Source organism: Salvia splendens, chromosome 22 (genome assembly GCF_004379255.2).
Source record: "Salvia splendens isolate huo1 chromosome 22, SspV2, whole genome shotgun sequence".
Classification (NCBI taxonomy): domain Eukaryota; kingdom Viridiplantae; phylum Streptophyta; class Magnoliopsida; order Lamiales; family Lamiaceae; genus Salvia; species Salvia splendens.
This window is the reverse complement of record NC_056053.1, coordinates 4,907,483-4,922,835: the sequence shown is the minus strand read 5'-3', so window position 1 is coordinate 4,922,835 and position 15,353 is coordinate 4,907,483. Positions and strand designations below refer to the sequence as shown.

The following is a 15,353-nucleotide window of genomic DNA, read 5'->3' as shown; positions in this document are numbered from 1 at the left end:
GTTATTTTAATTTTGTTAATGATAATAAATATTTTTATATCATGATCATGATTTATAATTTATTTTTATTGCATTTTTAGCATTATAAGTTCTTAATTCGTAGTGTTGCTGGGCATTTTAATTGAACGTGCTTGGGTTGAGGAAAAAATAAAACAACATGAACATAGAAGAATAGGGGTTTGGCAACAAACATAATTTATTTTGTAATTCGAATAAACTCTGATTCAAGACATCAAAATCACAGTATTTTGGAATACAGATCAACAAAAAACCCTAGTGTCTAGGAATTAATAATTTTGATGTTTTTTTTGGTTAATAATTTTGATGTTTAATGTTATCAAGTTGTAACAAAAATAGAAAAGTTGAAAATGATAAAATATAGTACTCCGGTTAAAAAATAGTCTCATTTATAGAAGATACAAGTTTTAATGCACCTATAACTATATAAAGTGGCAGTTGTGGAGATATTAACAGAAATGCCACTGAAAGCAGTTTGGGCGGGAAAACAAGAGTCCATTAATTAGGAGTAAAATATTCATCATCCCGAGAAATGGATTGACTGCAAATCTGTTGTCATAGAGCAAAAGTGGTCTCTCTCTGCGTGCTCTCCGTGTGTTTGCTCTTCCCAAAAAGAGTTGGCTTACCAGAAAAGTTTGGTAGAATTATTTATGAAAATGAACACTTATTAAAACCAAACATCTCTCCCTCACCCTAAAAAATCATCCGCCGCTGCAGTTCGTCTGCCTCGAGACCTCGCCTCCTCCGCTCTCCTTACTTTCTTCGTCCAGAGGCTGCACACAGCGCCTGACCGCATCCATTGATGGCGCTCTGCGGCTGCCTCGCGGACTCCGGTGCCGCACCGTCGTTGCGTGGGTCACCGCGGCTTGCTGCTGTCAGCATCGTCATCCGGGTCGTCGTGCGGCTGCTCGCCGACAGTCCTACCCACGAAAGCTAAGCATTTTATTTTAAAATCTTGCTTAAAGTTCGACTTTTGAAAATTCAAACATTTGGTTATTGATTTGAAACTTTAGTTTGGAAGATTTAGATGGTATTGTTAGTTGTGTGGAGTTTCCCATGAGTTACATATTTTAACATGCTCATGCTTAGAATTTGAAAGTAAAGAATTTTTACCTCTGTTGAAAAAAAGTGGAGAACTCTTTTGACTGTGGTTATCTTGATTTCTGCCAAAATCATATGAGCTTGATTGTAAGAGATTCGAGATATAAGGAGATAAATTTGGAATGTAATCTACCTTGAACATGATTCAGACCGATATAGGAAGTGTCGCGCTCCTTCCTCTGCACTCTCTCCTTTTCTTACACTAGACATTTTTTTATTGTGAAATTCGAAATTTGTGATAAAATTCTTTATAGATTGCGAGAATCTGCTGAGTATAGACCGTGGTGTAGTGTAGAAGGGGTTAATTTTGGTATAATTGGTATTGATGGGGTATTAATTTGGTTTAAATTGGTTTAACTGTCAATTAATGGTTTTGTTTGCTAATATTAATCGTGAATTGATTGTAGGTAACGGTTGGAAAAAAAATTATGAAGCAGATTGGTCATGATAAATCGTGAAGAACTCACCTGCGACAACAGAGGAAGCAACCCGCCTGTTGTGGTGGGGCTGGCAGTGTTGTGGAGCCTGTGTTTTCTGTACGGGACAAGAGGGTAGATAAGGAGCTCCACAAGTGGGCTAAGTCGGAGGCCATTATGAGGGAGTTGAGGAACTTCCACCGCCAAGATCCGCCAGGTTGCTGATGCTATGACGGAGGAGATGCACAATGGTCTAGATTCGGAGGGCGGTAGTTAGCTAAGATGCTCATAAGTTAGGCTGACAATCTTCCCACATGGTGTGCTTTTATATATGGTTGTGCACAAATGTGTTTTGTGTTTCCTGATTATATTTGATATGCTTCTGTATCTATACTATTTGATTTGATTTTAGCAATCATCTTGCTCAAATCTGGTGCATCTCGACACCTTATACAATAATGTCTAAGCTCTTTGCCGCTAGGACAAAGGCTCTGGACCAACTTCATAGTAAAACTTATTTGTTGATAACTGTTACTTTTAGTCACTGACATTATGATTTCTGATTTTTTTATCTTTACATATGTTTATGCAGGAGCTATGATTATTTTTTTATTTTTAGGATGTCCTTAATATCGCACTTTGATTGTGTTGTATACAATAACACTATTAATAAAAGTCAAGGTTAATCACTTGCTCATGTTGGGTTATATGTGAAAAATCGGTGTTGTCATGGACAATTAATATTTTTCTTAATGTTGCGTATAAGAAAGTTTTTCAAAATACATGAACTTCATTTACTTTTGTATGATTTTTAGTTTTTATGCTTCTTCTCTGGAAAAGCATTATAGAATCAACACATTTTTTTAAATTGACAATATTGGCTTACAGAGGAAGTTTTGAGGTATTACTCCCTCTTTTTCTAACTAAGTTGAGTCAAAACTTTTGGGCACTTAGATTAAAAAATTGTGTTAAAAAATATGATAGAAAAATAAAGTGAAAATAATAAAGAGAGAGTAAAGTAGGTGATAGAATAAAGTAAGAGTGATTGAATGTTTTGTCTTTTGTCAAAAGAGGAAATGACTCAACTTAGTTGGGACATCTCAAAAAGGAATACGACTCAACGTAGTTGGGACGGAGGGAATAATTAATATACATAATGTGATTTTTTTTCCTATGACAGTTGAAATGCCATGTATTGTGATTTTTGTGAACTAGGAGTACTTGCTTCTGTACCAAAGGCTACACCTACACTAGGCAAACTTGTAAGCGGTTCGGGGCGATGACGCAGAGGCGGATGGTTGCGGTGGTCGACAACTTTGGAGGAATCGAAGGGAAAGCGGACCGCAAAAACAAAGAAAGGTGACATAGAGATGATTCTTTTTTCGGCAGGAATTGACTAGATACAAATAATTCAAGATTTAAGCTTCCAAACTTCACTTTAATGGGTGATTTAAAGGGAGGAATTTCTCGGCAGACCAAAAAGAAACCTAGAGGAGACGATTACATTATGTTATCTCTCTTTTTTCCATCTGTGTGTATATATGTAGGTGTGCATAAAAGGGGTTTTGCGATGAAAGGTGGCAACAACAATGGCAATGCAGGTGGTGGATGGCAGCTTCGGACAACCGAGACCATGGCGAAGAGAAAACAGGAGAGACGGAAAGGAGGTTGATTGGTTACGCCACCTTCAAGCACGTTGACTCGCTGTCGGTGACTCATAGCGATTGAACGCTAGACGTTGTGAAAAAGTGTTATTATTCTGTTCGAAAAATATACAAAACTGTTCTAACCAACATTTCTATGTTACTTTAATTTTCGATTTATTTAATTTTACATTTGTAATGGTCTAAAATAGTGTTATTAGTAGTACAATTTTTTATATTTAAAGTCCACAAAATAATACTCATTTTCATTATTTTTTATTTATGTTAATTTATTGAGAATGTGTAATCAGTGAAAATTATTTGACCCGTGTATAGCACGGGTGATAACATTAGCTATTAATAAAGTAGAAGAGAAACAAACTAAATAAATAAGGTGAGATTAAGAAAAAAATTTAATAAATAGAAATGAGACTAATTTAGTCAAATGAAAAAATGGAGTATTATAGAGTAATTAGTAGAAAGATTATAGTAGGAGAATTACCCGTGAGGTAAAAAAATGAGTATCATATAGGTTTAGCAGTGAACCATCAAATATAGATTGTACAAATTTACAAATAACAGAGGTGAATATTATAGAGGTTCAACATATCTGAATCATCCCAGCTAGGACCTGAAGCTACCTGCCTCATGGACGAGCCAACCCACGACGACTAGTTCTTCTGATGGACAGCGATTTGGTGTATATCCATGTCCTTGAGCATCACAGATCGCCCACATGAATCGCACGGTGCAGTTCTAGAGCCACAAACACTCTCATGTTCTGATAATCCTCTGATACGGTCTCGGGCATCATCAGCAGACCTCCCAGCCTGAACCATATCTCCACAAAACCGACATGTAATGAGGCGTAAGGAGCAAGTCGAGGACTGGTGTTGCACCTGCAGAGTACATATTGGATTAGTCAGGTCGAAAAGGAAAACACCTGCATTATGCATTCGACAATGATCCACATGCGTTGCTCAATGCAAGATTGTCTAACTGCAGCCTCCGTTCTGAATTGTAGCAAAATAAATGAGTCTATCAGATGAAGGGAATATTGTGGTGGCATGATTTTTTTCAATATCCAACAGCTTCTTTTCTTTGTATTTCTTGGGGAAAAAAATCATGAATCAAGCCACAATAATTTCTCCGTTCATCAGATAGCATCTGGTATGCTACAAATCTAAAGGTGATGCCGTTATTGAAACATTTTATAAGTCATTTTCAAGACTAAAATCAGGTCTAAGTTAGTGAGATTTTGGCGATTAGCATAATTTATGAGACCCCTCTATGAGTGAGACAAAGGCCTTAACTAGACAATGAAATACAGTTCAGTTGGTAAGACACGAGCCCTCCAACCAATAGATTGGGTATTCGGATCATTTACAGTGTGGGTGAGACGGTAGGTGTAGGTGTGTGAGAGGTGTACAGTGATCTACCATCACAAAGCTAAGCTATGCAGCACATTTCAAAGACACAAACAGTGGCACGATATAGCTCATGGGAATGGGAAAATACGAGAGACCACAGAAGAATTCAAAACAATAAGCCAAAGAGCAGATGATAAAAAACAAGACACAGAGCTTAGTTCGTACCATTTCCTCCTTCTCAAGAACAATCCCACAAGGGCAATGAAGCGGCTCATGAAAAACTTTCATATGTTTCTCAATCTCTTCCCTTTGGAACGCTTTACTACATTTTTCACAATGAACATGCCTCTCACTATCCTCGATCCTCAAAACAACCCCACAACCGGGATGCTGGCAACTGGTATTATGCCTACTACAATAGGCTTCGTGAAGGGAAATTGTTCTTGATGGGATATGACGTTTACAGTTTCTACACTCCGCAGTATCTACCTCCCCTGACGACGTTGAAGAAGCAGCGTGCTGCCCCACCCTCTGTGTAGCAACATCTTGAACATTCACTGAGACCTCATACTTTGATTTCCCTTTGTAGCCGTACACAGCAATGGTGTATGTACCTACTCCCAAGTTCTGATCCTCAGACCCTAGCAGTAAAGCCTTTGAACCCAAATCATGAGATGACCACATGTGTTGGTGCTGAGTCGGGAACAAAAGGGGATGCCTAGAAACATAAAGGTCGGTGTCTCCATCTTGTGTGTGCGTCTCCAAATTAACAATAATATTTGCATCCTTGGAAGAAATTCGTTCCCAAGTCTCTCCGTCCAAGGAGAACTTATAATACATGTACTTCCCTTCCTCAACCACTCCTTGCTCCGACTTTCCCAAGGCGAGAGGCCTCAGAATATACTGGTTCGAGTTATCGACCGACTCTGGACCTATGATGTCGACCTCGATATCTGTTTCCAGAACAGATACACTCGGAGAAGGCTTCAGCTCTAGAACACGCAGATGATAAGTCAGTGCACCATGATTGACAATGAGGAGATCCCCTTGAGAAAGAGTCGCATGCTGTCGAAGACTTGTCTCCAACACCGCCTTGTGATTAGGAATGTCGGAGAAGCCAAATTCCACAGATTGAAGTTTTGCATATGTTCCTTTTGGAAGCCAAACATAACGCACTTCCACTGCAGCAGAGCCTGGAGCCTCGTCGGGGAATAGATTGCTCCAACAGTGCTGAGGAAGAGCTACAAAACCTTCCTCAACTGTGAACTCGAGGACACCAGCATGTGTAATCCGGGACGTTCCTTCATCACCGCCATCTACATGCATAGCGCCCTCAGGGTGAATCAACGATAGAGAGAAATGTAGAGGCCCTTTGTCAAAAGCTCCCTGATCGGAAAGCTCAGTGAAACAGGAAGGGGGAAGTTTGATCTTATCTCCAATGCCCTGATATGGCACGGCTTCTAAAATACGAGAGAACATAACTCCTCGGCCAGCAAGCGAGCTCTCCTCTGCTAGCTGATTAGCCTGAGATGGAAACATATCCATAATCATAAAGAAAATCCCTTCAAAACATGTGGTTATTGATTTAGAAAGCACCACAGAGTTTCTAAATATATTTCCTAAATCCTAATTTCCAACATGAATTCTATACAATCACTAGACTATAAATTATACGAACATAATCTCTCATCACAAACGAATATTCAATTTCCTCCTTTTCTTGTCATAGAATGCAAAATTGGGAAAGAGATCTTCACATACACACAATAGATCACATTTCACTAAAATTCCGCAGCAATTAAACATCATAAAGGGTTTCAGCAATTCATTAACCTAGAAATTTCTGCCTCGGAATAGCACTCTACCAACTGAAAATCAAATCGAATTTAAACCCTAAAAGAAGTGCAGTAGTAAAGGATCAGTGGCGGAGATCAAATCGAACCTTGGATTCGGCTTCCGCGGCATCAAGGCGGCGCTGCCGCTGAGTCGCTTCTATGGCTTCCCGCTGACGAGCAGCTTCCTGCTTGACCTTCCTTTCTCTATCTAACTTGAGCTTCGCCCTCTGTTTCCTATCCCTTTGCTCCTTCTCCAGCTTCTCCGTTGCCCTCCTCAATTCGAAATCCATTGCACAAATTAGGCAAAGACACACAATAAAACTTCTTTTTTAAACAAAAAAAATGATCGATCCGACAAGAATTCTTGGATTGAAGGATATATACACAAGATTTCTTGGATAGAAAGACTTCTGTGATCGCTGAAATTTCAATTGCAAAAAAAAAGTTAGAATTCTGCTAATAAACAAATGTTAGCTGCAATTGCTGATTCGAGAAAGATCTGGGCTTTTCGAGGAAAAAACAACGCCATCGATTTGGGCTGAAAATTTGGCCTATTGTCAAAACCCGCTAAAAACGACCAACCCATTACATATGTTTTACTCTTTCTTTTACAAATAATAAGCACATTTAAAGATGGAAAGTTTTAAATAACTTCTATCTTACTTTTTCCCCTCGCTCTTATTAATAATATAGACCACATATTCAACTAATACTATTTCTCTCTTACTTCTTCTGTTCCATAGTAATAGAGTCATTTTGTCATTTTAGTACGTTCCATAGTAATAGAGTCTAAAAGTCAACACATTTCTTCACACCTACTTTACTTTCTCTTACTTTATTCTCTCTTCATCTCTCTACCTTTTTCATTTTTCACTTTATTCTCCCTTTACTTAACTCACCTAACACAATTTTCTTAATCTTCGTGCCGAAAAGAAATGCCTCCATTACTATGGAACGGAGGGAGTACTTTTTTTCCCTCTCTCTTACTAATAATATGGACTCCACATTCCACTAACACTACTTCTCTCTTACTTTTTTTCCTTCTCTCTTACTTTATCAATTTCACATTAAAACTCGTGTCATTCACAATGTGTCCTATTTTTCGTGGATGGAGTGAGTATCATTTTTCTAGCACATAAATTTTAGTACTAGTATTATAAAATTTTGAAAATCTTAAGAAGCGGTTATTTAATTAATTAAGAAATTTGGGCATTTTTCTATTTAACTTACAATTTTGAACAGATTAATATATTACCAATATGTCAAATGAGTAGAAAATTATGTCATTTGAACGTGATACATATTGAACAGAAGAATTCAACCCAAATGATTGGTCTGTTAGAAGATAGCTCATTTAGTCTATGTACACACATTGGATGTGGGGAGTTCAACCAAAAAGACTAATCTGTTAGAATAGAGAGTTCAAAGTTCACTTAGTCTATATACCCACACCGGTTGTTCTCACACTCGATGTGAAACATTGAGTATGTAACATTTGACCATCCTTTAAGGGCACCCAATGTGGGAAATTGAATATTTAACATTCGACACTCCTTTAATGGCCAGTGTCCTCATTGGGCACAGTCCAATCGGCCTCAAACGTACTCATTGGTCACGGAAAGTTGTTTACTCGGTGAGTCGTTTGGGCTCTCAATGAAAGCACCAATGATACAGATTAAACAGGAGAACTCAACCCAAAAAACTAGCTTGTTAGGAGAGATGGTTTATTTAGTCTATATACCCCACACAAGTTGTTTTCATATCCAATGTGTGATATTGAGTCCATAACAAGTGTCAATCTTTTTATTTGAAAAAAAAAAAGATGTTTTGATTTGGTTTAGTTAATGTTTGGAATCAGATGAACAAATTTAGTGACCATATCAGGTTGAATTCTATTTTTATTGAAGAAATTAGGAAGAAATGCACCACATTAACAAACTATAATTAAAAAATGCACCACATTTTTCATCGTTATAATTGATTGTCACGTTCCTAAAGCAAGGCCTGGTCACGTTTAAGGTGGTTATATGCGTCGAGGGCTGCTCTGTTCTTAGCAATGACTCTCTTGGCTTTATATTCGGCTCTTCCAACACACGCGTCGTCGATCACAAACTCGACAACTCCATCGTCTCTCCACGAGTCTCTCATCTCCAAACTCAACCTTCTGCTTTGACAAAGTTCTAGCAGCTGCGAAACCGGATGTTTTGGTAGAGTTGCCGTAGTTATTACTGGCTCCAGCAGCTTTTTCACTACCTGTTGCCATTTCGAAATTTATAAAAAACAACTAAAAATAAGATTAAAGTCCAAAATTAGTCTCGTACATTTAATTTAAGAAAAACGTTTGGTCTTACATACTGTATTAATTAAGTGCGCTATTCCTAGATAATATGTTTTGGTCTGTCGGGTCAACTACATTTTGATTTAATTAATGAGTTAAATATGAACTGATTTTGTGCAAATATACGAGACCAATTTTAAACTTTAAAACGTGATTGACCCTTAACGTTTTGCGTAGTTGATAGGATGTTGTATCCTATCGATCAGTAATAGAGCACTCAAACGATTACGAAGAACAAGATAAACCCTAGTTGAAGTGCTAGGGGGCGATTTCCGCCAGAACCGGAATGAGAATAAGTTTATACTTTATTTCTCAATGTTTTCGACTCTCTAATGGACTCTAGTATTTATAGAGTCCGGACCCTGCTTGATTCGACTCTACGATTCGGGAAAGAATCAAGAAGAAAACCCGAAAAGATTTATATAAATCCTATGCTAAAATACGGTAAATATCTTGCTTGAGGAGCAAGGTTTGTGTTCCAAAAATACTATAGCTAGACAAGGAAATTAAATAATAAACTAACAATAAAAGATGTCGGGCCACGGCTTAGTTGGTCGTTTGGGCTTGTGGCTTGGGGTCCGAGGTCCCTATTAACTCCCTCCCCGATAACAATCGCCTTGTCCTCAAGGCGGATATGAAGAAAATGCAGCAGAAGATCAACTTTATAACTCCATGTTCTAAAGCTCGAAATTGAAGCAACACACAGGTACCACAAGCCATGTATCCTTCTTTTGCAGCTGATTGCCTAGCTTCCAAGCTTGCCATCTCTGCTCCAATTTGATCTTCTAGCCCTTCATTTGCACTCTCTAAATTAATTGACGACTCGGTCTTGATGCTAGGATTCTTACTTGGATTGTATACTGCTCTTGTACTCCCTTTAACTAATAAATGGGCTTGAATCATTAGCAGCATAACGTTGAGAACAACCTCTTCAAACTCTCTTGAGATTGCATTTGCTTCCCTACATATGTCTGCTATAGCAGCAACCCAAGTTCTCCCCGTTCCTAGACCAGAACCACCTCCAATGATGACGAAAAGTCGCGGTGGCCATGAGCCGAACTTCAGAGAACCCGTCACACCTATCGTGAACTCCAACAAACACCTGGCAACCCCATCTGCCTCATCAAGCGTAGAAACACCACAATGATAAGCAATCATGCCCTCTCTCGTAGTGAATAATCGAATCAGCGAAAACTGATTTTTGTTAAGAAGCCATGGACGAGAGAAGAACCCATCGATAACTAGCTCCCCATCTATATTGTATCCGAGTAGGAGTGGCTCGTCCTCAATCGGAAAGCAAAGGTCTACGCCTCCTGATTCCTGCAAGGCCTTAGTCACATCAACTGCTTGAACTTTTACGGCACTCGAGAGACATGACCGCATAGTATAATTGTCAAACTCATCAAGCAAGCCAAAACACTGAATGTTCGGCCCAATTATAAGCCTCGATCTCGGCAGACCAATGTTGTAGAAGCTCCTGTTATCAACGAACAGACATCCCTTTTCATTATCCCCACAAGCTGCTATCCCAAAATCGAGCGATAGATCATTCTCGACATGGTCTCCTAACTCCCTGGAGGCTGCATGGATTTCCCCACCTAAGTTTGCTACAACATCAATCCAGCTACTCTCTTCTTCTGATTTGAAACCATCTACCATGATTACATTATTATCAACTTCCGTCAAATGATCAAAAATGGCTGCATGAAGCAAAACTAGAAACACCCTGCCTTTTTTCCTTTTCAAAACATCAGAGAGGTCAAGCCATATGCAAAAAAATAGCAATTGCCAAAATGCAAATTGGTAATATTCATCAGCAAACAAACCTTCATCTCCATCAGCAACTAAATTATTTTCACTGGTTAAACTTGGACCTTTATCAGCTTCACCAGCTCCATTTCCCCCACCCAAAATATCATCTTGACACTGTTCTGTAAAGTCAGGAACGAAGGAAATAGTAGTTTGTAGCTGCTTGTAATCTCCATTAGTCTCTGATCCGTTTCCTTCCTTATCATGAGGCAAAATAGTTGCATCACCCTGTCCAAGCTCAAAAGTAGGGAGTAGTTGTGATGCCACTAAAGAAGCAAATCCATTTGACGACTGCAGAGCTAGAATGAAATCGGTAAACCAGAGAGTGCTGTGCGGAGCATAGAGCAGAATATATGCCATCTGCTCGAAAATTTCATCCCCATCTGCAGCAGAAACTCGAAAATCATCAGATATGTACCATTCAGTGGAGTGTAAGCGAATGAAGATGTAGTAATGACCAGCCTTAGATGTATCTCCTTTGTGCACTACATTAGCATAGAGCTCGGAATTAGAATGCCACCTGAGAACAGAAAAAGGGGCGTAAAATTGCCTGCTCAGCTTGGTGGAGAGGAGGCAGCTGACAGATATTTGGTGATAAGGCTGTTTCATGTTCTTCCCCTGTTGCTTCGTCATTTTGGCCGTAAAATGGTCCAACAATATCTCCATCTCAAGATTCAGCGGACACGGGGACGGAACTTGAGATTTGACTGATCCCGTCTGTAAGCAAGTAGGAATGCTTTCATCTACATGTTGAGATCTCATTCCTCGTTCAAGGTCAGCTGTAACAGAATCTTCATCTTGCTTTTCCCGATGAGGAAGCTCCAAACCATGATTTACTAAGTAGTCCATCTTCGCACCATCTTCTACTCCATAATCTTCACCGTTCACATTCATGATAACAGTAAAACTGAGTACACGCGGAGGGATTGAGCGACCATCGGCGGTGAGTGTTTGTTCCAATCTGAACAAGTTTTGATCACCAACACCGAGTAAATTTTGTTGCTCGAGACATGACTCCGTATAATCACTATCGGATGGTGTAGGAGTTGCCACATATTGTGCATCTATTTGTGCAGATTCAACAGCAAGAAGAGCAGCATCACCATCAACCTCGTGGCTAGAAAACTCGCACAACTTAAGAGCCTCGTCGCTAGGATCAGTCACAAAAAGTGAGTCTGTAACAAGTTTTGATGCAATAGAGAGAAAACTCCATCAGAGGGAGCGCCGACATTGCTAGGGACAACAACAGACACCAATTCCAATGCAAATTTTTGTGAAACAACATCGACGTCCATCACCTCGTTAGGAATACCAGCACACAACGAACTGCCACCTAATTGCTCTTCATCGTCGACCTCCACAGTGAATCCCGGAGCAAAATGGTAACGGACTGCCAATAGAAAATCGTCCCACACTTTGCCTTTATTGTTTGCCTCCCAGTACGTCATCCACTCCGATGCTGGATGATCAAACAAGAATTGGGTCAGGTATAAACGATCATGGAGCGGCATGTACTGATTATTGTAGTAGTGTTGGATTTTATAAATCCAATCCTGAGCATTTTCGCCGATAAAGCGAGGGGGATCGACGCGAAGGCGCGGTAAGGGCTCTGCCTTGAATCCCGGCGGCGGCTGTGTGATTGACGGGGGAAGTGTCCAACACCGCGGAGGCTCTGCAACTGGATGCTGGGCCGGCGGCCGAGTGTGCCACGGTGGATGTGAAGGTGAGCGCTCGGCAAGGCTGTCCGGAGGCTCCTCGGTCAGTGTATGACGTCTGAAATTGGCTAGAAATTCGCCATGAGCAGCAACCAGTTGGCGCAAGTCCACGAGGATCTCACGGAGAGCATGTTGTTGTAAAGATTCCTGGAGAAAAGCCATGGAAACAAGCGGTGGCTGCGTGGCTGTGATGATTGGAGTATGGATTGAGATTGTGAGGATTTTGTCGTGAGTTTTGAGAGATTTGGATGGAGGAAGAGTAAACAATGGAAGCACCAGTTGATAGGATGTTGTATCCTATCGATCAGTAATAGAGCACTCGAACGATTACGAAGAACAAGATAAACCCTAGTTGAAGTGCTAGGGGGCGATTTCCGCCAGAACCGGAATGAGAATAAGTTTATACTTTATTTCTCAATGTTTTCGACTCTCTAATGGACTCTAGTATTTATAGAGTCCTGACCCTGCTTGATTCGACTCTACGATTCGGGAAAGAATCAAGAAGAAAACCCGAAAAGATTTATATAAATCCTATGCTAAAATACAGTAAATATCTTGCTTGAGGAGCAAGGTTTGTGTTCCAAAAATACTATAGCTAGACAAGGAAATTAAATAATAAACTAACAATAAAAGATGTCGGGCCACGGCTTAGTTGGTCGTTTGGGCATGGGGTTCGAGGTCCCTATCAGTAATCTATTAAATATGGACAAAAAACATACATTTTGGACCAGAAGCTAATATACGAGATTAATTTTAGACTTTAGTCTAAAAATAATCAGAATCATTTGGTAGAAGGAAAGTACCTCCCATGTTGTGTCAAAAGAGCTTTTGCAGTCAAGAAATATGGCTCCTATCAAGGCTTCAAATATGTCTGCCAACACTTTTGGGGCATCAATTAAACCTGGTGAATGCAAAGGATATTTTGCGATTGCCTCTCTAAATTCTTCTATCTAAATACAATAAACAAATACCATGCGTTACGCATTTATTTCACACTATATAAAATACCTATTAAAATTCAAGAATTATATTACAACTTCCTTCCTTTGAAAATAAAAATTATTCCATTTTAATTCAACTCTTAAAATTAGAAATTTTCTATTTTACACAATATTTTTCTTTTTAATGAGACTCATTCTCAATAGTATGAACGACCTCAACAATTTATAAGAATTCCCAAACAACTTGTGTCTTTTTAAACAAAAGTCAAATTTATTGGCTTACCAATTCAAACACCTGCCAAATTTATAACGCGTCGTCAAATTAAGTACTAGTAAAATTAGGTATTCAGTTACAATTCTCAGTTTATAAAAAAAAATAAAATTAATTCGGGATTTGTTCAAACTTCAAATAGTAGTAATTATTTAAAAAAAAACTTACTTGGGGCTCAAGTAAAAATATGTTATCGCGTAGAAATTCGTGCAGCCCGAGCTTCATGGTGGCACGTGCGAGCTTCTCGGTGTCCACGTTGGCATATCGGAGCCTGGTCAGCATACCCGGGTCTTTGGTGACCGCAAAAGTCAAAATCGCATCACCAATATAGGCAAGACGGTCCAGCGAGGAGCAGCTCTCCTTGTAGGAGTGGTGCGTGAACGCTTGCTGCAAGATCATCGGGTTGTTGAATTCGTACCCGATGATCTCTCGAATATCATCCACCCGCCTAGAGATCTCTTCTCGCCCTTGTGAGAGAGAGAGAGGGATTGGAACGAAACAAGCACCTCTTCTTCTTTCATGACTATCCAATCTGTGATAATTTGAAATTCCTATCTACAGATTTATATACTAAAAATAATTGGCAAAAATAGCATGAAAAGGGCAGGAGTTTTGAAGTGTAATTCAAAGAATATATAGTTTTTTAATGCGCTGCCCCAAGTAATTACTCAATGAGAATAAGTCTTAATTAAGGTAATAAAATTTTAACCAGGGTAAATAAGTTTTATTTAGGAAACATTCATTATACCACTTTTATGGACAATTTTATTATCTTAATTATGAATATTACATAATAATCGCATATACCTTCAATAAAAATATATAATCATACAACAACACTAGTTAGTGTTTTTATGGGTATGATTTTCGTTTTCTTATTTATTTATTTATATATAAATCTATGTAATTGAATAACTTACCTTACTATATAAAATACGGCATGGCTATAATTTAATTTTTCTATCTTTTTCAGTGCATATGAACAAGTATATATTCACTCTGGTAGCTTAAGATGCAAATCAAAGTTAAATTATTGTCATATTTTATATATTTTTTTATTTATTAATTAATTTATTTATATACATAAACAGATTAAAAAAAGAAGATATACTAATAAAATAACAATAACAAGTGTTGGTAAATATGCAATATAGTATATATAGGAGGTTAAAAAATATTGGTAATTTTGATTATACGGTTTTTCATAAAAATGGTTTAATAAATTTTGCACGTCTAATTGATCGTGGGCTTTTTTATATTATTTCTCAAAAATTTATTGGTTGGAAACAACATCTCATACTAGTATCACTATGATATGGAGCCACTACTGAATTTTTTTTCTCATTAATTACTGTTATTAAGTGCATGTTATGTGGCGTTTCTCTTTATGGCGATCAAAATATTGTAGCAAATACTTCATTCGATTCATAAAAATAATTTATTTCATACTTTTGATAACTTCTTGCTTTCTAATAAGAGGTGGATCCATTCTCCACTAACATACTCCAATAACTTTTTTCTTCTATCATTCTTCTACATACTATCTCCGTGCTTTAAAATGAAAATCATTTTCATTTTAGTCAGTCCATTAAAAATATAAAAACTTTCTAAGCTTTTTATTTTAGAAAATGATCCATTAAAACTCGCGTTTCAATTATTTTTCCACTATATTAGTGGAGAAAATACAATACAGAATAAAATATATAGTAAAGTGCAACCTACAACTGAAACTATCGTTTTATTCAGTATCTATGTGCAATTTGAAGGCTTAACAAACCACCTGTTTAAATACAAGCAACTGTATAATACACACAAACAAAAAATCTACAAAAAATAAATATAGAAATACATACATGTATAATACATTACAAGATGGATTCTCCGATAGATGCTCAT

At 38.2% G+C, this 15,353-nt stretch overlaps 3 protein-coding genes across 3 annotated transcripts; all 3 read right to left on the bottom strand.

Moving 5' to 3' along the window:
- Window positions 1-3,683: 3,683 nt before the first annotated feature.
- On the bottom strand, window positions 3,684-6,874 carry LOC121787516. The gene is made up of 3 exons (XM_042186263.1): window positions 6,491-6,874; window positions 4,774-6,072; window positions 3,684-4,077 (listed from the first exon to the last, which is right to left on the bottom strand). The coding sequence occupies exons 1-3, from the start codon at window positions 6,671-6,673 to the stop codon at window positions 3,850-3,852; spliced, it is 1,710 nt and encodes a 569-aa protein (XP_042042197.1). The 5' UTR covers window positions 6,674-6,874; the 3' UTR covers window positions 3,684-3,849.
- A 1,501-nt stretch (window positions 6,875-8,375) lies between these two features.
- On the bottom strand, window positions 8,376-15,353 carry LOC121786624 (ribonuclease 3-like protein 3). The gene is made up of 4 exons (XM_042185259.1): window positions 15,327-15,353; window positions 13,626-14,012; window positions 13,049-13,195; window positions 8,376-8,636 (listed from the first exon to the last, which is right to left on the bottom strand). Exons 1-4 carry the CDS (start codon window positions 15,351-15,353, stop codon window positions 8,376-8,378), a joined length of 822 nt encoding a protein of 273 aa, XP_042041193.1.
- Window positions 9,065-11,429, bottom strand: LOC121787515. The gene is made up of 2 exons (XM_042186262.1): window positions 10,989-11,429; window positions 9,065-10,913 (listed from the first exon to the last, which is right to left on the bottom strand). The coding sequence occupies exons 1-2, from the start codon at window positions 11,422-11,424 to the stop codon at window positions 9,268-9,270; spliced, it is 2,082 nt and encodes a 693-aa protein (XP_042042196.1). The 5' UTR covers window positions 11,425-11,429; the 3' UTR covers window positions 9,065-9,267.

Excerpts from the sequence above, each read along its gene's own strand:
- LOC121787516 (XM_042186263.1), bottom strand. The coding sequence starts at position 6,673 with ATGGATTTCGAATTGAGGAGGGCAACGGAGAAGCTGGAGAAGGAGCAA. Across the intron at positions 6,073-6,490 it reads CCGCGGAAGCCGAATCCAAG|GCTAATCAGCTAGCAGAGGA; the intron begins GTTCGATTTGAT and ends TTTCCATCTCAG. Across the intron at positions 4,078-4,773 it reads TTCTTGAGAAGGAGGAAATG|GTGCAACACCAGTCCTCGAC; the intron begins GTACGAACTAAG and ends TGTACTCTGCAG.
- LOC121787515 (XM_042186262.1), bottom strand. The coding sequence starts at position 11,424 with ATGAATGTGAACGGTGAAGATTATGGAGTAGAAGATGGTGCGAAGATG. Across the intron at positions 10,914-10,988 it reads AGGAGATACATCTAAGGCTG|ATGGGGATGAAATTTTCGAG; the intron begins GTCATTACTACA and ends TTTCTGCTGCAG.
- LOC121786624 (XM_042185259.1), bottom strand. The coding sequence starts at position 15,353 with ATGAGCATCTATCGGAGAATCCATCTT. Across the intron at positions 14,013-15,326 it reads TCTATCGGAGAATCCATCTT|ATAGGAATTTCAAATTATCA; the intron begins GTAATGTATTAT and ends ATAAATCTGTAG. Across the intron at positions 8,637-13,048 it reads CTTTTGACACAACATGGGAG|GTAGTGAAAAAGCTGCTGGA; the intron begins GTACTTTCCTTC and ends AAATGGCAACAG.